This window comes from Astatotilapia calliptera, chromosome 18, assembly GCF_964374335.1.
Source record: "Astatotilapia calliptera chromosome 18, fAstCal68.1, whole genome shotgun sequence".
Taxonomy (NCBI): Eukaryota; Metazoa; Chordata; class Actinopteri; order Cichliformes; family Cichlidae; genus Astatotilapia; species Astatotilapia calliptera.
In genome coordinates, this window is record NC_137439.1 from 34,729,287 (window position 1) to 34,757,031 (window position 27,745).

General features: G+C 40.0%; 1 protein-coding gene and 1 long non-coding RNA gene across 5 annotated transcripts in view; both read right to left on the bottom strand.

Annotated features, from left to right (window-relative positions):
• Positions 1 to 7,013: 7,013 nt before the first annotated feature.
• Positions 7,014 to 13,154, bottom strand: LOC145421862 (uncharacterized). Its single transcript, XR_013903235.1, has 4 exons — positions 12,043 to 13,154; positions 11,072 to 11,222; positions 10,524 to 10,578; positions 7,014 to 9,091 (listed from the first exon to the last, which is right to left on the bottom strand). It is a non-coding gene; the product is annotated as an uncharacterized LOC145421862 (long non-coding RNA).
• A 6,266-nt stretch (positions 13,155 to 19,420) lies between these two features.
• Positions 19,421 to 27,745, bottom strand: part of LOC113010981 (sickle tail protein homolog) — a 96,020-nt gene continuing 87,695 nt past the window's right edge. Inside the window, exons 21-24 of one of the 4 annotated variants that reach the window (XM_080292722.1) lie at positions 27,237 to 27,446; positions 23,998 to 25,902; positions 23,051 to 23,173; positions 21,994 to 22,512 (exon numbers count right to left, since the gene is read on the bottom strand). In XM_080292722.1, coding sequence (XP_080148848.1) covers positions 22,438 to 22,512; positions 23,051 to 23,173; positions 23,998 to 25,902; positions 27,237 to 27,446 — 2,313 coding nt within the window. In that variant the 3' untranslated portion in view covers positions 21,994 to 22,437. Of the gene's footprint in view, positions 21,217 to 21,993; positions 22,513 to 23,050; positions 23,174 to 23,997; positions 25,903 to 27,236; positions 27,450 to 27,745 lie in introns of those variants that run through there. The other 3 variants (XM_080292723.1, XM_080292725.1, XM_080292724.1) reach the window with 3 other exon arrangements.

Genomic DNA, 27,745 nt, shown 5'->3' on the forward strand with positions numbered 1-27,745 from the left:
GCTCTTCCTAAACCTGCTGGCTTTAGTCTGAAGGCTCCTGTAGCACCTTCTGGGGGGGAGGAGCTGGAGGAGTTTATTGGCAGGACGAGAGGAGTCCCTGAGAATGATGCGTGCTCGGCATAGACATCTCTTCTTGTGGACATCCTCAATGGCAGGAAGTGGAGTCCCTGTGGTGAAAACTGCCCAACCAGTGCCTTGTGGCCAGCAACAGAGCAGTTCCCATACCACACTGTGACACAGTTGGTCAGGATGCTCTCTATCACATAGTGGTAGAAGTTAACCAGTATGTCAGCAGACATGTGGTTATTCAGTGTCCTCAAGAAAAAGAGGCACTGATGGGCCTTCTTGACCAGGCTGGAGGTGTTAGTTTACCAGGTGAGATTCTCAGAGATGTGGGTCCCCAAGAACTTGAAGCTGGAGACCCATTCAACCCGTTCAACATGTCCCCATCATTTATGTAGATGGGGACATGTTCTCCCTCCTGAAGTCCACAATGAGCTCTTTGGTTTTGCTGGTACTCAGGAGCAGGTTATTGTCAGCACCACACAGCTAGGTGCTTTACTCTTCCCTGTAGCAGACTCATCATTGCCTCTGATGAGACAGTCACCGCGGTGTCATCTGCAGACTGGATGATGGAGTTGGATCCGGACCGAGGTCTGCAGTCATAGAGGAACGGGCTCAGCACACAGCCCTGTGGAGTGCCAGTGTTGAGTGTGATGGTGGTAGAGCAGTTATGGCCTGACCTTACATGCCAGGGTCTGTTGGTCAGAAAGTCCATGATCCAGGTAAAGATAATAATAATAATAATGGATTGCATTTATATAGTGTCTTGCCCAAGGACACAACGACCAGGGGGATCAAACCGGCAACCTTCCGGTTATAGATGAGCTTCCCAATCCCCTGAACCACGGTCGCCTGGAGTTGCTGAGTCCAAAATCCACAAGTTTGGTGATCAGGTTGGAGGGAATGACTGCACTGAATGCTGAGCTGAAGTCAACAAACAGCATTCTTACAGAAGTATTGCATAAATATCTGAGTACACGTTGCAAGAAACTGCATTCCCAGATCACATCCAGTGTGTGCTGGAAAATTTGCAACGATTCTACAAAAATGTTCCACGTGGTGGTTTTTTTTCTTCCTACTGGTGATGATCCAGTGGAGCTCCAGTCACTCCAGGCTCCCTTGTGGTGCCACAAAACAAACATACTCGTGCGTCCATGATGATCCTGCTGCTTCACTTCTGTATGAATTGATCTTTTCATCACGGTTCACTTTGGACAAGCAGGAAACAGAGGTGACGCTGACTTGTGGCTTTGCAGGAAGATTCCCTTTAACAACAAGAGCATGCACACAGTTTGTTTTAGGCCACCATGAATAGCTCACATTGTAAATGACAAAGAGCTAGTATATGATACTGTAGCTTCCACTCACTGTGACAGGATGGCTCGTAGGAGGTGATTACACTCTGCTTCATTGGGTTCCAGTTCAGATTACGGGACAACACATGGAAAGACAGAAACTGGAAACAAATGTTAGAAAAATGTTTACTGTTGGAAAACATTCAGTGAACAATATCAATTTTTCTGTTTGGCAAACTTCAAATCTGAGTCTCCAGAAGCCAGTCAGACAGTAGAGTTGGTATAAACAGAGAGAGGAGATGAAGCTTCTTTTAGACAGAGGAAGGAAAATATTTAGATTCACTTAAAAGGATAATTCTGCATTTTTAGCACTTTCCACTTTCACTTTCATGCCATTAAGCTCTAATTAGCTTTAATTTCACTTCAAATACATAAACACAGACCCTGCTCACCTCTGTCTCTTCACTGCTGTATATGTGCTGGATTATTTGGACTACATTGCATTGTACAGTTAAACTATGATTGTATCTGTGGGGCTTAAAAACAATGACATTTGTCCACTCACTCACAGTGGATTCATTTTCAAAGATCAGCACTTCTTTAGGGCTGATCTGGAGACATTAACTGGCTCTAGGTGACAGAAAGCGCTGCAAGGACTGAGAAAAAACAGGATTCCACAAACGGGATGTTTTTATTGTAGACACTGTAGCAACTGAGACCAGTGAGAAATAAACCAGGAGAGATGGAAGGAACAGATCAAACAACAGATCTTAAGTCCATGATACAATCTGAATGAAGAGAAAAGGCTCACTGTGTGGAAGGCTGAGATACTCGTCACTTCTGCAGACGAGCAGCAGAGACAGTTCAATTTTCCCAAAGGTTTTGGGGATCATCACGATGCTTTCTGGCAGAACTGAGAGCAGCCTTTGTTCCTTTTGCTCAGCAGGGTTTTCATCTTACAGTGTGATTTAGCAGGTGGGGGAACCTAAAATCAGCTGCAGTGGCTCTTTGTAGAAACTGAAATCAACAAGATGTAAGCAGGTATTTCTGTCCTGGCTGATTTCCACCCTCTACACTGACAGGTCACTGTTACACCGTCTTTTTTCTACATTTAAGCATCACCAGCTGAAATTCATATTCATCTCTGTTACACTTGATGTAACAGACCACGAGCACCACAGCCATTGTGCATCAGTCGCACACAGTTCTTTACTGTAAACGAACCTGATTATCCTGCACTAACCTGCAGAGGACTTTCATGTGCTCTTTAAGTAACACAGTTAGTTTGCTTTACAGCGTGTTTCACAATATGAGAACATGAAGACTTCCATGTAAGCTTTCAGTTTATATCAAATGCCACTGAGCAGTCCTTACCTTTAAATATAAGCTCTCCTCTTCCTGTCCTGTATTCTTTCTCCATCTCTGCGTGAAGTTATTTCAAACTCGTTTCTGTCCCTGTGAAATACAGCAGCTGGACCTTTAGCTACAACACACTGTGAGAGAAACTACACAAAAACAGCTTGTGTGTTTGCTGATGTTTGTTGGGCTCATAGAAACGTTGCGTTTGAAATTACCTGCCACAACATGTTACTCCCTTTATGCTTGATCGTCTTCTGTAGGGCTCATTAGATGGCCCACTTGGACCTGTTACTGTGGCACACGTCATCTCTTTGTATGTAACGTCCCCTGGTGATTATTTCAAAGAGGACTGTACGCTCAGAGTGACAGAAACAATAACCCCCTCAAATTTGTTAAACCAAAAGTAAAAACAAAATGTAAGAAGTCCAAAGTACAGTTATTTGTTTACAATGTAATGAGGAAAAGTAAAAAATACTCCAGTAAAGCACAGATATCTGAAAGTTCTACTTTAGTACAGTAGAGTACAAAGTATTTGTACTTTGTTACTTCCCCTTTGTGACGAACCTTTACTGAGGCGAGTGAGTCTCAGCTCTTTGTTCTGGGCTGTTTGGTGACCTCTTGGATTCAATTCAATTCTTTATTTATTTGTCACATGTAGTTATAGCTGGTACAACATACAGTGAAATGTTTTTTCTGGCTAAAAAAGTACTCCCCCCGACTGTGCAAACATGCTAAAAAGGATTTTACATAAGCTAAGAAAAAAAGGAAAAGAAACAAAAGTTAAAAGTAAAAAAATATATAAAAAAACAATGTAAAAGTCCATATGTTTGTGCTTATAAATATATATCCATGACGTGCAAGATATTGCACTGTAATGATTTGAATGAGAAGACTATAAAAATATACATATTTACATAGTACAGATGTATATAATAAGGTACGGATAAGGTTCAGAGAAGAAAGATAAAGTGCAAATTATGTACTGTGTGTGAGATTGTCCATCATGTTGTCCGGTTTGTGTTTTGGTTGAGGAGTCTCACAGTTTGTGGGTAAAAACTCCTCCTGAACCTTTCTGTTCTTGTTTTCAGGCTACAGAGGCGCTTCCCTGACCTCAGTGGCCTGAACAGTTTGTGGGCGGGATGGCTAGAATCCCTAATGATCCTGATGGCCCTGGATCTGCACCTTTCAGCATAGATGTCCTGCAGTGCTGGTAGAGATGTTCCCATAGTGCGTTCAGCTGTGCGCACAACCCTCTGCAGGGCTTTCTGTTGCTGTACTGTGCAGTTCCCGTACCACACCATGATGTTGTTGCACAGGATGCTCTCAATGACACCAGTGTAGAATCTCCTCTGTATATTCTTGGAGATCTTAAACCTCTTTAGACGCCTCAGGTGATAGAGGCGCTGTCTGCCTTTACTAATGAGGAAGTCCGTGTGTGTACTCCAAGTGAGGTCCTCGTTGATGTGGACACCGAGGTATTTGAAGTTGGAGACTCTCTCCACAGGGGTTCCATAGATCTGAATTGGGGTGTGAGTTTTCTCGCCTCTCTGTTTTCTAAAGTCAATCACCATCTCCTTTGTTTTACTGATGTTCATGGAGAGGTGATTTGCCTCACACCACTTTGCTAGTCCATCCACCTCACTCTGGTAGGCCGTCTCGTCGTTCCCAGAGATGAGTCCCACCATGCGTCGTGGCTGGATGCCCGGCCGCTCCGAGGAAGGTTCACCTCTGTTCCATGTTTTCCATTTGTGGATAATGGCTCTCTCTGTGGTTTGGTGGAGTCCCATAGCTTTAGACATGGCTTTATAACCCTGTCCACACTGACAGGTCTCGATTCATTTGTTTCTGAATCTCTTAGGATGCTGGCATGATGTCTGGCTTTGGAGGATCTTCTGGTCTGTGACACGCCACAGTTGATTTATCTTAATAATAAACACTTTCATTTAGAAAGTGCATTTTGTGTTGACTTGTGTTGTTGTTGTGTAATATTTAAATGTGATGATCTGAAACATTTAAGTGTGACACTTTCACACCACTGTATGTTATGTTATTTTATTTTTTATATATTTCTGTCTTTTTCTGGAGCGATCATGATCGGCCACCTAGACCAAAACTGCCAGGGCCGATTTCCTCCCAGTCCAGCCCTGATTCCTCAATCATTCTTGTGGGCTGCATCTCTCAGACCATGAAGATTGAGACTCATTTTACATAGCGGGCCACATACAGCCCACTGTATGCCAGACCAGTGAAACTCCCCTTACTGTGTAAAGAAGTGACATATTTAACTGTTTTTCTACATGATAAAGAAAAAGCTGCTGTGACAAAGACAGAAATCTGTTGGCACGGCTCTTTGTACTTAAATCGTAAGAAATAAACGTGTAAAAGCCCTGACAGCTCATTGCCCACACTGCACAGTTTTTTCCTTTCGTTTTTTAAACTGTAGTCGTGAAAAACAGAAATTTCTGTAGTAAAAACTTTTCTGTCTTTTAATTGTCATTTGCTTGATGATTTTGTGTAGTGTTAAATATCAACACTTCACCGAGTTCCTTTGATTCCTCCGAGGCATCCGATGGAAGACAAAACACTGCTCAGTAGACCATTTAACTCTTTATTACATCTAGGAGGGAGATGCGTCCTGCACGACATGTTGATCTCAAAATGCTGGTGAGCCCCTGACAGTTTTATTACAGAAGCTCTCTCACTCTAGTCTAAACAACAGTGTGTCAGTAACTTTCCACCAGAGATGGTCCCGTCTTATCTACTTTTTCCCAGGCAAGCGTGAGTGAGAGTCTGCAGCGTTTGACTTCTAGGGACACTTGTCTAATGCCTTTATTTTTTAGGGCCGTGTCCAGTTAATACTACACTATATGGTTATATGGCAGAATTGAGGCACTTCAAATAATTTAATCCCAGCAGTAGCATGAATTACAATACAGGAGGTTTTTATCACTAGGAAAGCTGTAAAACTTCTCGGGGGCCAAATATAATTGTATGAAACCGTTGTGGTTTCGAGCCTGTTTCTACCCAATAAACCATCACACAGACCCACTGAAAGCTTCACACGTCTCAGGTTATCTGTGTGCAGTTACCTGTAGCATCAGAAGCTTGAAACTTGCTCCACTCTGTCTTCATCGCTGTGCTCTGCACACTTGTTGCTCACCGCATCATGTGCATGTTCTCAGGTGCTTTTGGCTAGAATTCATAGGATAGACACAGACAGGGTTCATGAATTATTGCCTGTATCATAAAATAATGGAACGGGCAGAATACATATATGCTCAAAATCATTCATACATTTCCTGCTTTTCAGGAATTGAGGTGGTAATTAGCCTTTGGTGCAGTTTTTGACCCAAAACCAATGATGAGTAGCTTACATCACTGTCACTGGTACAGTGCTGCACTGATGCCTTCCTGAGAGCCATCCCAATGCAAGCACAGAGAGTTAAGTCAGGAGTTTTTTCATGCGCTTTCATTATTTCTTTTAACTAAGGGGGAGTGAGGTCAAATTTTACCTCAGGCATGTCATGAATACTGAAACCTGGGCTGACTGAACTGACCACAGCTTCTGACTTTAGCATCACTGTGTCCTTTACACAAGAGGCCGACTATATTATATTATATATATTATAGTATATTTCTATGCAAAACAAGAGGAACTTCAATACACAGCAGTATATTCACAGTTTAAACCACACTGTAAAATATAACTTGTTTCAACTTAAAAATATCAGGTAAAGGGCTGCCTTAAAATTTTAAGTTAAGTCAAGAAATAGAGTTTGTTCTTGTAACACAACCAAATGTTGTGTTGATGAAAAATCACATGTCGTCTAAACTTTCATCTTAGTTTAGTTGACTGAGATTTGTTAGCCAGTTCAACTCCTTTAATTGTCATTTTTACTTGGGAAAACCCTTTCAGCTAAATTAAAATAATCTATTGTTTAAACTCTTGTCCTAGTTCAGTTGACTTGGGTTTTTCAGTTAATTCAAATACTTTAGTAGTTCTTTTAACTTAGGAATCTATTTCAGCTTAACATAATCTGTTAGCTAAGTTGATTTAAGTTTATTAATTAACTGAGCTCCTTAAAGTAGCTGAGTGAACTCGTAAATCAGTTTCATTTTAATTATCAGAGTTGACTGACTGGATGTAAAGAAAAATGTGTATTGAACATCTTAAGTTTTTCTTTTTTAAGCTTTCTAACGTCCATTTCAGCAAAACTACCTGTTAGGCTTATCTTAGAGTTCAGGTTTAAATATCTACATTCCTTTAAATAAATTTTCTGTTGTTTACAGAAAAAAAATAAAAACCCACAGATTCCAATAAAGTGTATCTGATCAATTCAGGCAGAAAGTTTGTTTTAAGAACATGACAAGATAATTACTCATGAGCATGCAACATTCAACATTTATTGTGCCATCTTAGTCATCTGAGAAACAGAAATCAGTGACGTAGCTCATCAGGCTCACAATCCATCAAAACTCAAAAGTTGCTCCCTGCGAAACAATAAATTTGAACTTGGTCTTGAGCCCAGTTTGGGTGAAGATTAAATTCTGACCAATACTCTAGGAGCAGTAGTGATTCTTGTGAAGTAACAACATAAAGTCTGCATTATTGTAATGTATCAACGGGACACTTGCTATTTTAGAAAAGTTATTCTTTACATTTGCAAAATTTTTAAACTTCATTGTGCTCAGTCACACCTGTTAGCACAAAACTTGAAATATTAAAATAGTACAAAACCTTTGATGAGTGACAGTAAAGATCAGTTTATAACAACTAAGACATCAAACTCTTCTATTTGTCTTCGTTTACAATTGCAACAAATTGGGGCCTGGGGCTCGGTCACTCAGGCACGGCTGGCTGCCGGCGGAGCTCACAGGCGCGTCACTGCAACTCCCCCTGGCTTCTGCTCCACGGCTGCTGAGTGAGCCCTCATCTGGGACTCTCCTCAGCTCTTTCTGGGACAGTGGCGCGGCTGCCCCTCTGTTGGTCTTCTTTGGTCTCTTGTGTTCTGGGGGCCTCTGGATGTCTGGAGTTTTGATCTCCTCCATACCTGCTTCATGCCCTGGAGGACGGGGCTGTGGCCCCCCCCACACCCTCTAGCAGATCATTACATGAAGGAACCTTTTAAAAACAAGCGCGTCCATGCTCACAGGTGTACACACGGGTGATCACACCCACAAACTACACCCTTTTTGGCTCCTACCTCAAAGCACACTGTGTTCTGTTGATCTTATGTGCTGCACAATAATGTTTAATATTTAGTATTTACTGTCATATTCCCATATATCATTGTGATGTTGTTTATTCTATTACTCTTGTTCTCTTCTGCTTGTTTTCTTTTTTCTTTCTCAGCAGGTGATCCAGGTGATTGATAGATGCATTTTTTTTTCTTTTTCTTTTTTTCTCTGCCCGTTCTGTTGGTTTTTGTTTTTTGCCCTTCTCCCCCGTCCCTCTTCTCAGCTGTTTCTCTTTCCCTCTTTCTTTCTCCCCTTCTTTCCCCCAGTCAAGTCTGTCCTGTATTTAGCAAGTGAAAATAAAATAAACAATAAAAGGTGAATCAAATGGACCATTACGGCAAGGCTGGGATGGTCAATTTGGTAAAGTAAATCCGTTGGGCATCTTTCTTTGCCTTTAGACAACAACTCTGATGGCATAAGAGCCAAACGGGACAGGCAAAAAAAAAGAGAAAAAAACCCCCCAAAAAAACAAAAACAATTGCAACAAATTCCACAGAACCAATATCTCTGAAAATGAGTGCATGCTTCTGAAACATTTGATAATATGAATATTTCAGCAACATTAGTTTGAGTCTGCTCAGTTGCAAAACAAAGGAAAAACTACTGACTTGATGAGATAAGCATCTGCAGAGTCCACCATTATATTGTTGTTCACGTAAGTTTCTTAAACCATGAACAAATGAGTAATTGTCTAATCTGGAATGTAAAGTGTAGTCATTTAGTGACATACAAAAGTGAGAATGAGAACTTGCAAGAATAAAAAAACAAACAGTAAAATAAAAACTGTCCTTAACACTAAGGCAATTGTATGCTGTGAGCATACAATTACAGTTCTGCATGGCGTTCTGCAAGAGTCTGTTTCTTAGACCATGCACTAGTGAGACGCACTGCCTTCCACCAATGTTCATTAGGATGTTCTGAATGACTTCAAAGATGCCCTTAAGTTCCGTTGGATAGTCTATGTTGAGGGCAAAGAGAAGGCCCATCAGCATGGAAATGGCACTTGAGACATCCCTCAGATTAGACAGGATTACTGCCGCCTCAACGACAACCAACACATCGATGATGTCTTCTTCTTTCACCATCACAATGGCAACTTTCATCCTCTTAGAAAACGTGTCTTCAATACCTGTCGGCTATAAAAGGGTTCAAAGACAAAAAATAAAATAAAATTACACAATATCCCTCGTGCTTAAGAATTCATGTCTTTCCAAAGAAGAGCCACACTGATGCCTTGGCTGATGCTGATTGGCTTTGGGTAACACTTATTAGTAAAGTTTTTTCAGAATGAGATATGCACCCCCATGTTACAAATCCATTTCTTGCTTTAAACAAAGACCATGTTCATAAATAACTGAGCATGTCTTCAATTGCAGAATTCAAACAAAATTTTCCATTTAAATGGTAAATGGCCTGTATTTGTAAAGCGCTTTATTAGTACCTTAAGGACTCAAAAGCGCTTTACACATTCAGTCATTCACACACATGGGTGGATGACTGAATCGTGGCTCAAGAGTTGACAGTTCGTCTTATCATCGGAAGGTTGCCGGTTCGAGCCCCGGCTCCGACAGTTTCAGTCATTGTGTCCTTGGGCAAGACACTTCACCTGTTACCTACTGGTGGTGGTCATAGGGCCCGGTGGTGCCAGTGTCCGGCAGCCTCGCCTCTGTCAGTGCGCCCCAGGGTGGCTGTGGCTACAATGTAGCTGCCATCACCAGTGTGTGTAAATTTAAATCTACTTACGCTAAATATTGGCTGTGCTCTAAACCAAATCTGTCTGAGAATACATGAACTGTGCAAACTGCAGCTACACTACAGGATCAGATTGTGGCTCCATAGACCATGCTTCTTTGATCAGTTTATTGATTCAAGTTTATTTTTTCTCCCTATATTAACAGCATAAAAAAAAAAAAGAGCATATAGACATGGCTGAACAGGTTGCATAATTGGCACTGAATATCAACATCCACCTTTACCCAGCTGCCCAATGACTCTGGGCCAGTAACCTTTATTTGCTATAGTTTATTTGCTTGTTTTATTCAATTTTAAATCATGCTTTTTATTTGTTCTTGTTTCTAATGTCTCTGTAAAGCACTTTGAATCACCTTGTTGTTGAATTGTGCTATACAAATAAACTTGCCTTGCCTTGCCTTTAATTGCTTACCCAGTCTACACAGTCTACATAGTCTCTTTTCCAGGGTCCAGGACACTTCACGAAGTATTGCCCCCCACAGCTGTAGCAGCCACTGCAGCCCCTTAAATATCCTAATGTCTCTGCCATTACAATATACAATGTGAGAAATCAAACGTAAAGCTGAAGTGAAGAGTACAGCAGCGAAATGTCAAAGACCCTGGTGAAGACACGAATAAACACAAGACACTAATAATATCAATGCTAGCTTGCCAGTTAGTTTCTCTGAAACCCAGACCAAATCCAGTGTCAAAGATCTTGTAATAATACATTTGGTGAGGAAGAAGTACACATGTTATCATGTGGCATCTATTGTTTAGTTTAAAATCCACTGTGGTGCTGTCATTATAAAATTTACTAAAATAAACAATGCTAACCTTCACAGTCTTGAGAGTGTGTGAGGTCCTCTGTCCTCTTCCTTTGTGTAGGGCTCTGGTCAAAGAAGTCAAAAAGAAAACAAAAACACTTTTTAAACAGTGTTTATGAAGCATGCAGACAGCTCCAAATTCACAGCTTTTGATACATAATTCCATCAATATATGATTATCATTGGAGATTTTGAATCAGGCTTATCAGGACATTCAAGTAGAATATGATAAATAAGTGTATACTTCTTCCCACTCCCTTTCAACATGTAAATTAATCAGAATGGTTTTTTGTATGTAATTTGTATAGTATCTTTTTCTCTCTCTTATTTCTTTTCTAAATGTACTTGTATATTGTTCACATGTTGAAATAAATTACCAATCAATCAATCAATGATATCCAACCTACCACCAATATACACAGTAAAAGTTACCACACTAAATGTCCAGTTGTGAAATATGATGACAGACTTTACTCATCAGCCTTCTTTCAATGAGTTCATCAGTTGAACTGGATAACCTAAAACTTAAAGGATTAGATTTCGCAGTTGAACACTTACATCATCACCGAAGCATTTTATGAGCCTAGTTAGCCCTCCCATGCCGCTCTTGATTTTGTACAGCTCCACGAACCTCTCCATAATGGTCAAGCATAGCAAAAAGGAACCCTTTCAGGTCAACAGATGTAAGACAGGCAAATTCTGCTTCAACCTGAGCAACAGAAGAAGAGGGGTGGGGAGTACAGGCAGAATAAAAAAAGATTCTTTGAGACCCAAATTTAAGCAAACTGAGGCTTAATCTGAGGCCCATTAGAGAAAACACAAACACACAAAAGCAAACAAACAAAAAGATGCACTTTACCTGCCGTTCAGCGAACAAGGAAGTTCAGAGAACAATAAGCTCTGTCTTGAAATCTTTTAAAGTAGAATGATTGTGAAAATGACTTATGTGATGTAAAACTGGAGTAAATGTGTGATTAAAAGAACACTGAGTGAAAGGACAAGTAACAATTGCCTTATTCCTCAGATGTTTACCTTGATGAGCAACACATTGCTTTAGTCCAACTGTCTCATTAAAGTTACACAACAGGCTTTTTACATTAAAGCCAGCGAGTCCATTACATACTCGCTTTTTATATCTGAAATACTGTGCACATTCTGTGTATATGTAGTGGACAGCAATTTACCCAAAAGAGTGCAAAGTTTGCAAGTCCACCTCATTTAAATGACAAAGTCAGATGTGATCATCTAGACCTGTGAAAATAAATTAATGACAAACCTGCAGTTATGGATGTTATTACAACCACAAGAACCTAAACAGTCTGCTCCACTGCTTTTGTTAATGAATCATTTGTTGGTAGCACGTCTGAATATTTAGTTTATGCCACCTGCATGCGATCATCAATAGTGCAATATTACTTCTTAAGGACCCTGACACTACAATCTTTATATCATTTGTTCTACAGAGCTATTAAGTTACAATATAATCTGTGGTGTTTCCAATATGACAAAATGCACAAATTGTAACTTACCATTCGACTCCACTGACAAAAATAAATCCCCAGCATCAAGTTTGGCTTCACAGACCTAAAATAAGTAAAATAAAAATATGTTATAATTATATTGTTTTCGCCATTTATTCATGTTTGCTAATTTTCTGACATATAAACAATGTTAGTTTTGTTACAATACAGGGAATGCAGTTTAATTAAAAGGTAAATTATGCAAAAAAACAACAACCCAAAAACACTTCTGCAGTATATCATGCCAAAAATCAGTGTCTCTTATGCCAATTATTTTATCTCTACAGCTCTTTTAGTATGGAAACTCACACAATCTAGTCATACTGATCACAAGAGTCCAAAAATAAGTTAAATTAGTGAGCTGTTGTTAAGCATAGAGCATTTCAGGGTAACAAATAACTGCACAATGTAATTAAAGCAAAAAATAAACACACTGGAGGACTATCTGATAAAAACTAATATAATGCTGGTTTGTGGACCATATTTTGTCTCAATCCTCAGTGCACTCTTGCAGCTTAGCATGCAGCACTTAATAACAACTTAAGTGATTACATAGGTGTAAACAGATGACAACAAGCATCGGAGTCCTGCCAAAAAGTTCTTTTTGAACCCAGCCAGTTATTGGAAATATTGCCAAAATGAACTTCCACCAAAATACAACAGCCTGTTGTTACAAGTACAGAGACAATATGAAACAAGCTTAATTAGCTGAGTTAGCTTGCTAATATCGCAGCAGTGGTTGAGTGCACAACCTTAAAGCTAGCGGCACAATACTTGTGATTTGGTCAGTGCCACATTAAACCCATAAAAAAGGCCATATGTCAGTTTATTAGGTCAAGTTTGGTCATGACACACAAGCTGGACCTTGTGGGCTAAAGTTACATTAGCTAAAGCAAACATTTCGGTAAAAGAGAAAACCCACGTCATGCCATGAATTCAAAACATGTTCCAACTTTCGTAGCTCTCTTTCCTTATAGTTATAACTAATGTTACTCACCGTGAAAGCAGATTCCAAAGAAGACGATTAGAAGACGTCCAAGTAAAGTGAGCATGTCGTTAACCGCCAATTCCCCATGATGCACCTCGATAGCAGTCACGTGGGACAGTTTTGAATCCTGCTGTGCTCAACTTACCCACATTGTCAAGTTAAGATAAGTTGCTGATTTAGCTGGACATGAGTTTTCAAGTTAGCTTTTTTTTTTGGTGTAATTGGGACGTTTTTAACTTGTAATTCTATGTTATAACAACAACTTCAGTCATCTATCGTCAAACTGATATAGAATAATATGTTGAAATAACAAACGTCTAGAATTACATTTTACAGTGCACAAAGACATAAACACAAAGCGTTTATGGATCACGGATCAGGATCAGTGAGATGTGGCTTTCTCACCCGACGGCACGGACACGGCCGTGGCTGAAAGCCGACAGCTCGCTGATTCTGATCCGTTGGCCGGTCCGCGCTTTGTGTTTACGCCCTTTTTGCGCTGATTCTGAAGCTGCAGCTTTTATCTCTGTCCAAACAATATTGACTGAACTGTGGTGTAATCTATATGGATGTACATGCATGCGCCACTAGGCGGCAGTACTTACCCACAAACAGGAAATGGGTTGGCACGTGAACAGCCACAAGAAAAACTGCATTAAAGATTGTTGTTGCTCCACATTATCACTTGAGCAGGAGTGTTATTCAAGAGCCCAACACAACATGAAGCAGCAGCCAAAGAAGATCCAAACTACGCTTCACATAAACATCGTCATGAATTCACTCTGACTTTTGCTGTTTCGCTTCGAGCGCGATAAAAATCACACTTCATGCACAGCTCTCTCGCTCTCTCTCTCTCTCTGTGATGGATGCATGCAACCACACAACTGAGATGCTTGGGTAATATTCATTTGGTCTTTTGTCTTATGTTTACGTTATGCTCTAAAGCTTCTGTGATCATAAGTTAACTAATTTGATATTTTGAGTTTACCTGTAATGCATGACAGCACTAAGCTATAGCCCAAATGGTGGCATAGACTTTGCTTTGCATTGTTTGTTATTTTATATAGGTGGGTGATTATATTTCTGCTCTTTCTGAGTTACCTGACCTCCGCTCCAGTCCTTCCTGGTTTGGCTGAAAGAGGAGGCTGAGGGTGGAGCTGGTTCAAATGCAGAAGCCAATAAAGTGGACTGGACCATCTATTGTGATCATGCAGGGGGAATGGGGTTCTTCTTGAATGATGGTTAGCTGTTATCTCTTTAGTTTTCACATTTGGTGTATATAATGGTTTATTCATTTGCTATATAACTGGAGCTGTTTCTCATTTGGGCAGGTCAGTTTGTTGAGTTATGTTTTTGTTAAGTGACTTTTGAGTAGCAGTCTGTTAAGTTAACCTCTTTTATGGGCCCACTTGCTTCTTAAAAACTTTATTTTTTGTTATTTTGAATTTTTGTAATCATCTTGTCCTTTTTGGGGGGTATAATAAAACCCATTTTTTTGAAGATTACATTTGTGCCTGTGTTCCTGCCTGCTTGAATCATGACACTCTCTCTCTCTCTCTGTACTTCAAGAACAGTTTCCCGTCTAAAAATCTGTTTTCTGCATTATTCGCTTGCTTGTTACGCACAAGTCTACCGTTGTTTACAGCCTGTCGGATGCTGTTTATTTCCTTTCACTTACTTCCAAAAAGAAAGCCTAATTTCTGCTGTTCAATACTGAACATATTTAAACTTTTTAAAAATGAAAAACTTTTGCTGTGTCTCTAATCCAACCTCTGTAACCTTGCTTCACTTCAGCAGCATCAGGTAATGTTCAGATGTTGATTCATGGTTTTCTTTCGTTTTTGATTTACTGCAGAATATTTTTATAAAATCCAGGCCAGGAAAATCACCTTCATGTTTTTCTGTTTTATCCTCAGCTACTTTGACACAAAGGCCTCTGCTGTGATGTTTACACCTTTGATAAAGTCTGGCAAGTGTCAGCTTTCTTTTTATTAGGGGTGCAACGATATTCGTATCGATATTGAACCGTTCGATACAGTGCTTTCGGTTCGGTACGCATATGTATCGAATAATACAACATTTGTAATTTATTTTATCAACTTTCCTTCTGACGATGCTGTCTGTGTTGAGCGCTCAGTGAATCTGCGTTCGACTACTCCGCCTAGGCTGCACTGTCGAGCGCAGATCCACTGAGCGCTCAACACAGACAGCATAGTCAGAAGGAAGAGCGCAGGGCACCTCCCCCACCCCTCATTCAGATCTGGCGTTTGGAATTATTTTGGTTTTCATGTGACGTATGACCCTGAAGGTAAGCGAGTCATGGACTAAAGTAAAACAGTATGTTGGATGTGCCACGCAATGCTCAATTACATGGGTGGGAACTAGTGTGTTAGCGCAGTTAGCTCGTTAACGTGTTGGCCGTCTAGCCCCATGCACGGGGCGATCGGCGGTAGCTCGTTAACGGAGATTTGCCGTGTTGTGGCGTTAAGGTCATTTCAACGAGATTAACCTGAGAGCACTAGTGGGAACACAACGAATATGACTGCACATTTACTCCGACATCATCCTAGTGCAAAGACAAAAACAACAAGCATGCTACTAACTTTAGCCGAGTCATTTAGACAGCTGTTAGCACATGATTCTCCTTATGCTGCTGAGAATATAGCCCAGAAGAAGCGGATAGTATAGCTTTTATTTTGGAAAGAGACATTTCTCTGTAATAAACTCTCTTTTCCAAAGATGAGTGATTCCTCAATCAGATACAGGGCTTGCAATATCGCTAGCCCGACGTCCCGGAGCTAGCGATTTTTTCAGTCGGGCTACCAAAATCTATCTCTTCCCTGCCCGTCGGGCTATTGTAGGAAAAATATATGTCAATGCTTTTGCATTCTTTCAGAAATGTAGCTGGGTAATTATGTCATTGGCATCGGTGAGCCACTGTCAATATGTGACATATTGAAGTCGCGTTTGAATTTGCGCTTGTTTTTTTGCTTTCACTTTGCAATCGTGCGAACTGTGTATAGAGAGCGACAGCACTGATCTGTGAGTGATGATAATTTGTGCACCAATTCCTCTGACATCGTCTTATTAATCGTTAGCTTACTATGCAAACATGACAAGTGAAATCTCCCGCAGCTTAAACATGTGAGAGGTTGATCGCGCAGAGAATCGCTGAGCTTATGTGAGTCCGTGTGTAAAAGCAGCAGGATTTATATTTTAGTTCTGCTGAGCCAAATAAGACAGGTCAGGGTGAAGAAGTGACAGCCAAAGAAAAGCTTACCACAAAACGGAGAAGTTATGACAAATCAGACTATAAGGCAAAAAGAAAGTGCAGCTTTATGGTTTCATGGACAAAAGAATTTCTGTGGCTGCAATATGACAAGCTAAATAACCAGGGCTGCACATAAGTGGTCCGCAGGTGCGCATTCGCTGTCAAAATAAAAAACACGCACAAGGGTTAGGGTTAAATTTAAAAACTGTACTTTTGAGTTAAAATATATATTTATAATTTTAATAAATGACAAATTAAAAAGGCATGAACATTTTTTTTGTATCGAAAAAATATCGAACCGTGACACCAAAGTATCGAACCGAACCGAACCGTGAATTTTGTGTATCGTTGCACCCCTACTTTTTATAGATATAAAAATATGGATATGTAGTGATGCATGATCAGAATCCAATCGTGGAATCGATTCTAGAAATCAGTGACGATACCGAGCCCTAACAGTTACACAATCATATCAAAACTCTGTCCTGATAGTTTCCACTTTCTCTTTTGTATCAGACACACTGAGAAAATATTCGGGATAAATAACCATGAAAAGAATGTATATATTCAGTTTAGAGGTTTACACATCACATCATTATAATCACAGAGCCTGTTTCACTAGAATCGTCCACTTGATGGCGCAGTAGAGCAAATGAATCATCACAATGCTTCAAACCATAAATCGACCAGTTGGATAGAAGCTTCAGTTCATCACGAGGCTTCATCTCACCAACACTACTCACCAAGTCTCGTTCAGTTATGTTCTTATTATAGTTATCATAAGAGTCTGAACACATATTTTACCCATTTTACCTGAATTAACATGAAAACACAGTGAAGCAGCAAGTTTTTTAACCTTTAACATGTCTGGGCCTCTTTGCTTAGGCTGCTGCCCCCGCGACCCGGCCTCGGATAAAGCGGATGAAGATGGTTGGATGGATGTTTTTAAACACAAATGAAACACTATACCATGAATTGCATCATTGTTGTTGTTTTTTAATTAGTTTTTTAACCATTATGATCTATTTATTGATTATTTATCACCTGTAATATATTTCTTATGACTGTTTTTACTAGCAGGCTTTATTTATTGACAGCTATGTTTACCAGGGTTACATAGAGCTGCTCAAAGCTCATTCCTGTCTGCAGAGCTCATAGTGCAGGAGGCCACTAGAGGGCGCTGTTACACAGGCACACACTCACATTTAAACATTCAAACATTTAACAGTAAAGTGTGAGCGACAGAGACTTTAAACGAGAACCTGAACATGAAAACAGAAACACTGTGACCACAAACACTGATGACACACTGTGGATGTGACGTCACAGTGGGCATTTACACACTCTTTAACACACACCTCTCTGATTTCACCTGAACTCACACTTTAATAAATTCACCTGCTGATCTTTATTCACACACAAGATACACGGCTTGTAATTCCTTCCGCAATGAGAAATGAAGTGCTGGAAAAACTACACGATGGAAATCAAGGTGTTGTAAAATGTAAAGCTCGTGTACGCCAAACAGTGTGGTGGCCCGGGCTGAGTCAACAAAACTCTGAGATGGTGATGCAGAACATGCATTCAAGAAAGACACAATCACAGTGAGCCACTCATGCCAACAGGATACCCTGCCCGCCCATGGCAGAGTGGGGGAAAACGTACCTTCTGGCTGTTGACTAGCACTCTAGATTTGTTGAGATTGCTTTGTTAAACAAAATCAAACGATGTCATTACTCACCTGAAATCTTTCTTCGCCCGTCATGGCATCCCAGAGGTCCTCATGTCTGGTAATAGGCGACAGTATTCAGGTCAAACCTTTGCAGACTTCACAGCAGCGTACGGCTTTAAGCACATCACAAGCAGTCCTAAGTTTCCGCAAAGTAATGGAGAAGCAGAAGGTGCTGTACAGACTGAAAAAAAGCAGCTGATCCATATCGAGCTCTTCTTGCCTATAAAGCTACACCACTGCACCACGTCTGCGAACCACATTGCCGATACTTCCATCGCAGCTGGAGCCGACACTGCCGGACGGCGCACTGCTTGCTCCAAAGGAAAGGGAGAAAAGAAATATTCTGTTTTTGTTTAAAAGGGGAGATGTAGTGTATTCATAATTGTCCCTGGTTGTGGCATCGCAAGAAATTAGTTGTTTTTATAAATATATGGGTATGCATAATAGTTATTATTCATAGATACCTACATCCCAAGTTCCTGTTATTCATCTGAAAGAAGCAGATAGAATGAGTGTTGTTACCATGGTAATGCCAGGAGAAGCAGTATTGGTTCTGTGTTACATTAATGTTGTAAGAAAGAGGAAGAAGAGAGGGTCCTGTAGGACGCAGTAAAATGGACACTGATGTTCTGAACATGCACTGAAAAGAAGGTTCAGTAAACAAGTCGCAACGATACTAAGGCTCAGTTATCTATTTTTGTTTTTGAAGATGCAACACTTGTTGTATGGGCTGTATGTGTTTATTGTTCGATTGTGTAATTACGTGTTGCACACTGGCAATGCATGCAGGTGGAAATAAAGTGAGTAAAGAGTTGGTCTTAGTGCACACAGTTGTCCCCTGTACTTATTCCGATTCAGAGTAAGAATCACACACAAACTATAACATGACAACACTGACTGGGTAGTTATCAGTGAAAGCAAAAACATTAACAACATTAAATGGAGTTAACAAGGAGCATATTACTGTTTTTAATGGTACAGTCACAGTAAGTGGGCAAAGAACTGCACATCAAAAATGACAGGAAGGTACCAATGGAAGCAACAGCTGAAGTCAATATGACATTAAAAGAGATTAAAACACCGATCCTGTGGTAAATATCAGAGAGCAACACTGACCTCTGTATATTCTTTTTACTGTTTAAATTTGAAATGTTTTTGCTTTAGTTCTTCAACCACGTGGCGCGTCCGTGTGGTCATTCTTTACTTCTGCTTGAGCCGAGTGATTCTTCTCACTGGACTCCTATAATGGTCTAATGATCATACTTGAAAGTGCAATAAAAGCCATCATAAAACATTAAGTGCATTCATTTTGACAAGAGTCACTACAAACAAATGGAAATGAGCACAGTATGCACCAGCTACAGTACAGTGCAAGCAAAAAAACCTACTCAGGGCATCAGTTTTTAACAGTTTAGTTTTAATACCTGAAACATTTGCACAGCACTTCATGTTAACAGTAGCTACATAAAAGCTCTATACTGACAGTTTTACACGTTAAATTCTTAAACAGCTTACAGTCTGTATGGGATTGTCTTTTGGATAAACTCTGATAGTCACAACCTCAATATTCAGCAGTATTGAACCCCCAAAACAGAAAGCTCTCTGCTGTAACATAAACAAACACCAGGAAAAGCTTTCTGGAAAAATGGTTTTGAAAAATACTAAACCATGGCTCCATTATGATGACTACAGCAACTACAGTGTGTTATTCGATTCAATTTCTCTTCTGAAGAACTGACCAATGGGTGTAAATGTTGTGGGCATGTTGTGAAGTTAACTCATAGACGAAGATAATATGACAGGCAGAAAAAAAAACAACACGGCGCCCAACCAATGGGCAATCCAGTCCAATGGATTTCAGCTGATTTATCAACGAATGGTAACTCAATGGAGCAGACTAAACCATAGCAACGTCTGTCTTTCACTGAAAGTCTCGTGAACTCTTTATGGACATCTTTGCAGTTCTTCCAGGAGGAAGAAGTGCTAGGATTTTTTTTAAACTAAGCATTTCAAATTTGCAGCAAAGAGGAAAAATATCTTAAAAATGTTTTCTACAGTAACAATCAAAATATTCACTGACAAACACCAGGGCTGAAAGAAGTATTTGGTTTAATAAATGCCCCTGCAGTATACAAACACTCCACTAGAAGTAAACCTTGCTAGGTTGTGAGCATCATTAATAAAGGTAATTACTCTGTTAAAAATATTCCCTGTGTTCCTGTTATATATTATGCTAATGAACTAAACTAGCCCTAGAATTTATATTCAGTTCATGAAATTACTTAAGCAATTTAGTGCAGTGGACGAGTGAAGCCGAGCTGATTTGAAGTCATTTACAATCTGCTGGGAAATATTTTCACTTGATTATCTGCAGTCGTTGAGCTCATGAGAACATCTGCATGGAGATCGTGTAAAAGAAATATCTATGGATTAAAGTTAATATACGGAGACAATTTTATTCAACATTACTGGTTACATTTTTGACATACAGGTTGAAGACTGGTGAAGAATGTTAAATTTAACACACTGTTCTAACATCTGGACCTCTCTGTGAAGGACTGAAGAGCTAAAGAAATGCCGTCTTCACTGGACCTTAATTTCTTGTCATCTCACATTTTGATAACGGTGATTAGGGGACAAACACACGTTGAGAATAATTTGCTTGTTTATGTGCATGGATAAAATCATACATGTAGCACTTGGAAAGAAAGCAACTGGGCATCTTTATGACACTTTTTATTTATCTTTGCATTTGGGATTTTTTAGACACATTTTTTTTTCTCGGTTACTTTTTTGGCCTGTGTGGTCTTGTGTGGCATTTTCTCTCATAGTAATATTGTTCAGGGATTTTGTGTTTCCAGATGCCATTAAATGCCATCATACATGCATTATACACAGTGATATGTCTGTATGCTTTGAAGCCATGACAGTGCCCGTCATGCACACGTACAGCTTGGCTCCCTGTGCGTTTCTTGCTACATCCTGCAGAGCTGGGGTTGGTACACTCTTTGCCCCTTGAGTCACTGTGATGGGGGGAGAAGAAAATGGGGAAGAAGTCGAGACAGAGGAGGAGGGTGAGGAGTAATATTAGCTGAGGTGGAGGTGAAGACGAGGCGATGCCGACACTTGCCATTGCTGCGAAGCCCACGGTGGGCTGGACTCATGTTAAGGTGGTGTGCTGACAAGGCGTGTCTAGAAGAAGGGAGGAGACGACTCAGATTCAGAGATGGGATAAAAGTTTTGTGAGGACAAGGAAATGGAAGGAAATGAAGAGGATGGAGAGGGGGATCAAGGTGAAGAGCCTGATGGACAAACTGAAGGAGTTTTTCAGCAAAGAGTTCAGGAACGACAGGTAGGCACATCTGAAGGAGGCAGAGAAGGCTGAAGGTGAAGAAGCAGTGGAGGAGCAGGAAGAGGACAGGTTTGGAGGTCATCAGTGGCATCTGGGCAGTGAGAAGTGGACAGATGGGTGTTTCCTCGAGCTAGGCTTTAATCAGAGAAGCACGCAAAGCAACAACACAATGCTTTACTGCTTCTGCTGACAGCCTGCAAACACACACCGCGGGTTACAACAAATCAGTGGCAGTGACATGCACACGACAGAACATCACTTGATATATTTAAAAGTAGAATGGGAGGCAGAGCCTTCAGTTTTCAGGTCCATCTTTTATGGAACCAGCTTCCAGTTTGGATTCAGGAGACAGACACTATCTCTACTTTTAAGACTAGGCTCCTTTTTGACAAAGCTGGATCAGTTATGCTGCAGTAGACCGGTTGCTGGGGGCTTCTAATGATTCACTGAGCGTTTCTCCCTTTCTCACCCCTTTTCACTCACCATGTGTTTATAAATCACTCTGTTTTGGAGTTTGTAAGTGCTTTGTCTCTTTGTCTCTAGGGGCCACCGTAGATTTATGCAGTTAAACTAATTTCTAGAATAGAAACCAATGAGCAGTTTATTTGAAAGACCTGTGTTTTTTCTCTTTTGAATATTTATTATTTCTCATTAAGTACATACAAAAGTATTTCCTATCGGATTAATCAATGGAATGATCAATAGATTATTTGATTACTAAAATAATAAATAGCTGCAGCCCTTTTTCAATGCATCACTAAACAAGAACGGTAAAACATCCATGCAGTGCTTAAAGGATGGGAAACCTCTTCGTGCCATAAACATGAAGTGAATCAGTGGCAGATGTTTCCACAGAATTATTCATTTCTGTAAATGATGAATCCTGATGTGTTTGCGTCTAAAGAAATGGAGTTCTGAACTCAGAAAAACTCACTGCCAGATGAAGGATAGTTGTACAGGTTACATGCAGGTCAAGATTCACTCACTGATGTAGAAACTTCAGTGTCAAATTTGTCTAGTTTCAAGACATTACATGTTTAATTTCGATATAGGAGATGTCACTAAATCTCTAATGTATACAGGGAGTGTATCTTGACAGTACAGGGTACATCTAGAAACTTTAGGACGACGCACATCTGAAAAAAGAAGAACAGGACAAAAATCCACTGCAGAACACACACAAGTGCAATCAAAACATCAAACTCAATTTAAGGTCATTTCCTTGTCCATTATTACACAGCACCCAGCTATCCTGCTCCATTTGGACCACTTTGTGGACTCTCTCTCTACACACACAGTAGGTAGGTAGATGTGGTTGAAACAGCACCAGAGTCATGCAGTGCTTACATTTCTATCATGTAGAGCATGGTTTCTGCTTTTCTAATAGCACAGTTATATTGACTCTTGTCCCATATAGTTACAAGTATAGGTTTATTGACTTGAGTTGGAGACAACTGAATTGAATTGAAGCTTCAGTATATTTATTATAAAACTATCATTTATGTTTTTGCACTGTGAGGTGCAACTGTAGAAGAATATAATGATGGTTGACACAAAAAACCAACAACAAAAACACCAAACAAGAATACAAATCCTTGAAACATTAGATGAACTCCTCTTTAGTCTACGATGACTCAGAGCTGTTAACCTCAGGTGTCCTCAAACTTCATTTACCTGGCTGGCCTGTTTCTGGGTGAACTGCTGCTGGCCCTTAGGAGTCTTTTCTGGTGATCCAGAGGCACGGTGAGATTTGGCATGAGATCGCAGAGCAGAAGAGCTGGAGGTGCTGCTGGAGGTCTGCCATTTACAAAAGTAAACAAAAGGTTAGTATGAGACAATGGTGGATAAACTACATTTATATAGCCCTTTTACTAGTCAAAGCTAAAAACTATACTGTGTGTTGCTGAAAAACATGTAGGAGATACAGAATGTTTTTACAAGATTCAATTAGAAGCAGTCAAGAGCTTTAGATTAAAGCATAAATCAAGATTACAGATGACATCGGACATTTAATGACACTGTAGAAAAAATAAAAATGCATGAAAATCAATGCTGCTGCCAATCACTGACCCATCTCAGGGGAGCTGCCATTTTTTCTTTCTTTTTGGTTTTTACGATAAAAAAAACAAGCAATTAAGCTGTGTATTCATACTGGCCTTTAAAGTAAAAAGAATTATAAATAATTTTTGGTATCTACTGAAGTAGTTTTAAAAGACTGAGTCATTTAAAGTGGAAAAAATCTTGACTTCTTCTTCTTCTAAAGCAGTAGGATTTTTAAGGATCACCCTCTCACATAGTACTGTTTTCCTTTTCAAACATCAGCAACAGCAGCAAAGAATTTCCCTGAAAGGCATACACGAAGAAGAAAAAGGCAAACAGCAATGCAGAACCCACACTTGTGTTCAGAAAACCTAGGTTATGGTAGGAAAACAACTTTCCATCGGAGATGTGATTAAATGCATCAGTTTTCTTGTTAATTTTGGGTAGTTTGAAGATTTGTCTGTGAGAGGAATTCAAAGCTGGTGAAAGACAAATTCAAAGAACACAGAGGTAGATGGTAACGCTGCCCACCACCATCCCAGCAAACTGCAGTGAAACAGCTGGGCAGAGGAATATCAGACCTGTTTCTTGATGCCGTTTCTTTCGCTGGCGCGTGCAGTCTGGGGTTTGGCTCTCTTACTCTCAGGTGGATTTGGACCCTTAGTGATCTGAGTCGCTGACCTTTTGGACGGACTTCTCTCTCGTTCTTGTTTGACTTTTCTTTTAAGCTGAGCTTTGTCAGCTGAGTCACATAAAGAAGCAGGGGCAGTTATACTCTCCACACTGATTTCCAACTGTTTAATCGACTTCTCGAGACTGTCTATAGAGTCGAACGCATTTTTGCAGAGCTCCTCTACCCGGTTATGTGACTCTGAATGTCTGGTATTAATATAAGAGGAGATATTGTCTCTGTCGCAGGCGCTGCTTTCGTCCAACTTCATTTGTTCCATTTTATTAATTTTAAACATCTGCGATTTATTTGTCTGGCTCTTGGTCTCCTTGACTGTTGTGCCACATGCTGCTACTTCCTCCTCATCAACAACAACTTCTTGTTTGCCCCTGTTTCCTGTTTTGATAGCCTGGCTAAATGCTGTCAGTCTTTTTTTAGGGAACTTGAATTTGAATTTCCTTTTTGTCTCAGTTTTTTTAAGTGAAGGTGATTCAGTCTGGCCCTGGTTTTCAAGAGCGGAGCTTTTATCTGTTGAAGGTCCTTCATGCTGTATTTGTGGAGGATTCTGACCATCTCCTGTCGTGAGCGATCCCATATTAATATTCGCGATACTACTTTTTCTAATACCCTGTTCCTCTTCCTCCTGGTTTGTCTTTTCCTCATCTGAAATGCTCTCTGGAGAAAAAATCCCACCAGTATCTTCCTCACTTTCAAAGATTGTAGACAGCCGCTTGTAGGCCGACTGAAAGTCCACGGGCTGGTTCAAGAAAACAATAATAGGTTTTCTGTCAAACTGATCATTACCGTCCTCAAAACCATGGTTCTCATGTCCTACATAGGTGGGCTCACCAGCGGTGTCCCCAGATACTGTTTGTATTTGAGAGCCATTCATTTTGGCTGAGGTTTCCTCTTTGGACTGTGGTCTGACTCTGGTCTTGGAGATTATACGGCTATATTTACAAATCTGAGGCGGTGGAGGGGGCGGTCCCTCACCAGCCTCATCACAGCTCAGGCTACCTCCGTCTTCTGTGTATTGCAGCTGGTTACCTGTTACTGTTTGTTCCCGGTTCCCCTGCTTGCTACTACAATCTAAGATGGGTGACAATGGGGAAGGTTTTGTAACGGAGGTTGAAGTTACACACTCCTGGTCAGGCCTCAGTGATGCATTCTGCTGGACTGGTGGACCTGATGTCCTCTCGTTTTCACTGGATTCTAAAGTTAGAACCACCATCACATTGGACTTCTTCTCTGACGCTTCTTTGGCGGTTTCATTCATGTCTTTGGGACTTTTGGCACATCCTTGAATGTTTTCTTTCTGTAGAGTAACAACTGTTGTAACCTTGACCTTCTTTTCTTTTGTGGCTGGCGACGATACCTGTCCAACAAACTCTTTCACTTGATTAGGAGTTCTGACATTTTCTTTCTGTGAAACTCTTCCTACTCTAAGTTCATCTAGTTTTATATCTTTGTCCTGACTTGATGTTGGCTCCTCCTCATCAGTCTGGAAACGTTTAACATCTTTTAAAGTTCCCAGTGGAAATATCTCCACATCCTTTACTGTTGGACAAGAAGGCACTTGTTCAATTACCGTCTCCACTTTGTTCTCAGTGAGACTGTTTTCCCCACCTTCTCTGTTTGCTTTTAGTCCAGCTGCTGCTATGAGAGGGTAGTCATTTGTAAAGCACAGCTGAGGGTCTGACTGTTGGTCACATGTTGCTAACTCATTAGCTACTTGTGAGTTTAGAGACGTCCTCTCCTTTTTTGCATTTTGTTTATTTCCAACTGATGAGTGATTCTTATTTGTCAGTTCTGTCACCTATGAACAGAAAAGGTGAAATGAAACAACAACAGAAACAGTACATATTTCGCCTTTTCTGCACAATAATTACTTTAAATTTACATCCATGTTTTCTCAGTACAATCATTCATTATTTTACTTTAAATGTAATACAGCAATGATCAGAGCCGATATATGACAATGATGATTTTTTGAATAGCTCTTGAGACAGAATAAATGACTTTTTTTCCTTAGAGAAGGCTTTGGCATACTAATCCTCTATTGCGATGCATGGTGCTGCCACCACCATATTTAACCCATAAACTGATATGAAAAAACCCACAACTCTGTGTTTAGCAATAAATGGTTTAAGGGTGAAAGAAAGTTTGATCCCAGTTTAAAAGGAAATTAATTATTTGAAGAGTCAAAGAACGCGAACAGCTACAGTTTATTTTTCCAAAAAGGTAGGTACAGAGCACGAACAGCACGGGCAGCATGTTTATGAAGAAAGGAACCTTCTCATATGGGCTAAGAAAAACTAAAACTTCATTTTACTCCTAATTCCTCACTGTAATCTTTTTTTTCTTCTTGTTTTTGTAATAGGAAATTAAAAAATCAAAGTGACAGGAATATAATGCAAACAGTTCATTTCAGCCACGATTTAAACAGAATTACATGAGAATGTAACAAACTTCCAGATGAGTTAAACCAGAGCTAACAAAAAACACATAAAGGCCAACCTCTATATTGTAACAATATTTCACACTGCACATAATGACAAATGGTAAAGTAAATGGACTGGTTCTTATAAAGAGCTTTTACTCTACCTGAGCACTGAAAACACAACATGCCTCATTGACCCATTCATACAAGCACGTTTTTAGGCTTAAGTGCTTTCAAGCTAACATTCACACTTGGAGGGATGCATCAGAGGAGTCAGGGACTGAACCACTGAATAGTAAATGATCTGCTCTACCTCCTGAGCTACAGCCACCCCATATGTTTACACAGTGTCCATCTCTAACTACAAAAATCAGTATCTTACAGCAAATACAGCAGAACACTGTCCAGTGATGCTCACTGGAAATTTATTTTTCTGAAACAGGTTTAATGTTTGTTTGTCATGACAAATTCATCATTAACAGGAAAACAATTAAAGTTCAGCTTTTGTCAGTTAAAAGCAGAGAAAATCCTGAAATTATTAGTCAAAGCAGAAGCATGTTTAGTCCACTTAGGGCAGGCTAAACTAAAACACAAACCTGAATTTTTAACTGTTAGATTTAGCTTTCCATAGGCTCATCTCAGTATTAGCAACCTGGTGTTTTCTTCAGATTAAAAATTTTATCTTAAAAATAACTATTTATTTAGTATACCTGCAGTTCTTTCAAGACTTTCTCCTCTTCCTCTTCCTCCTCCCCCTCTTGTCTTTGTGCTGACACTGCAGCAGGGGCAGAGGTGGATATAGCCAGATGTGCAGCAGTGCACATCTGGGATTTGTGTTTGACCTCTGGTGGCTGTCGTGGAGGTTTGAGCTGAGGAACTAGAGGTAGCTCTTTTCCTTTATCATCTTCATCCTGTGCAGACTGCTTGTGAAACACAGAACAGAATGAATTTAGGTGTCTTCTGTCACTGAGAAAGCTCATTGTCTAAAACCATTGGAGTCACTTCATCTTTTTTAAACAAGAATGCGCTGTTGGCTGTTGTGAAAGGATGTGTAACATTAATTAAACTACAATTTGAAGTCATAGGTTTAACATTTTGTCACCCTGACCAGTTCGCCAAAGGGCTAACACAGACACTAGTAATAAACTACTACTAATAAAAAACATACAACTGTCGCTCTAACTTCAGGGTTTGTTGTACTAAAATTAATCTGTGGTTT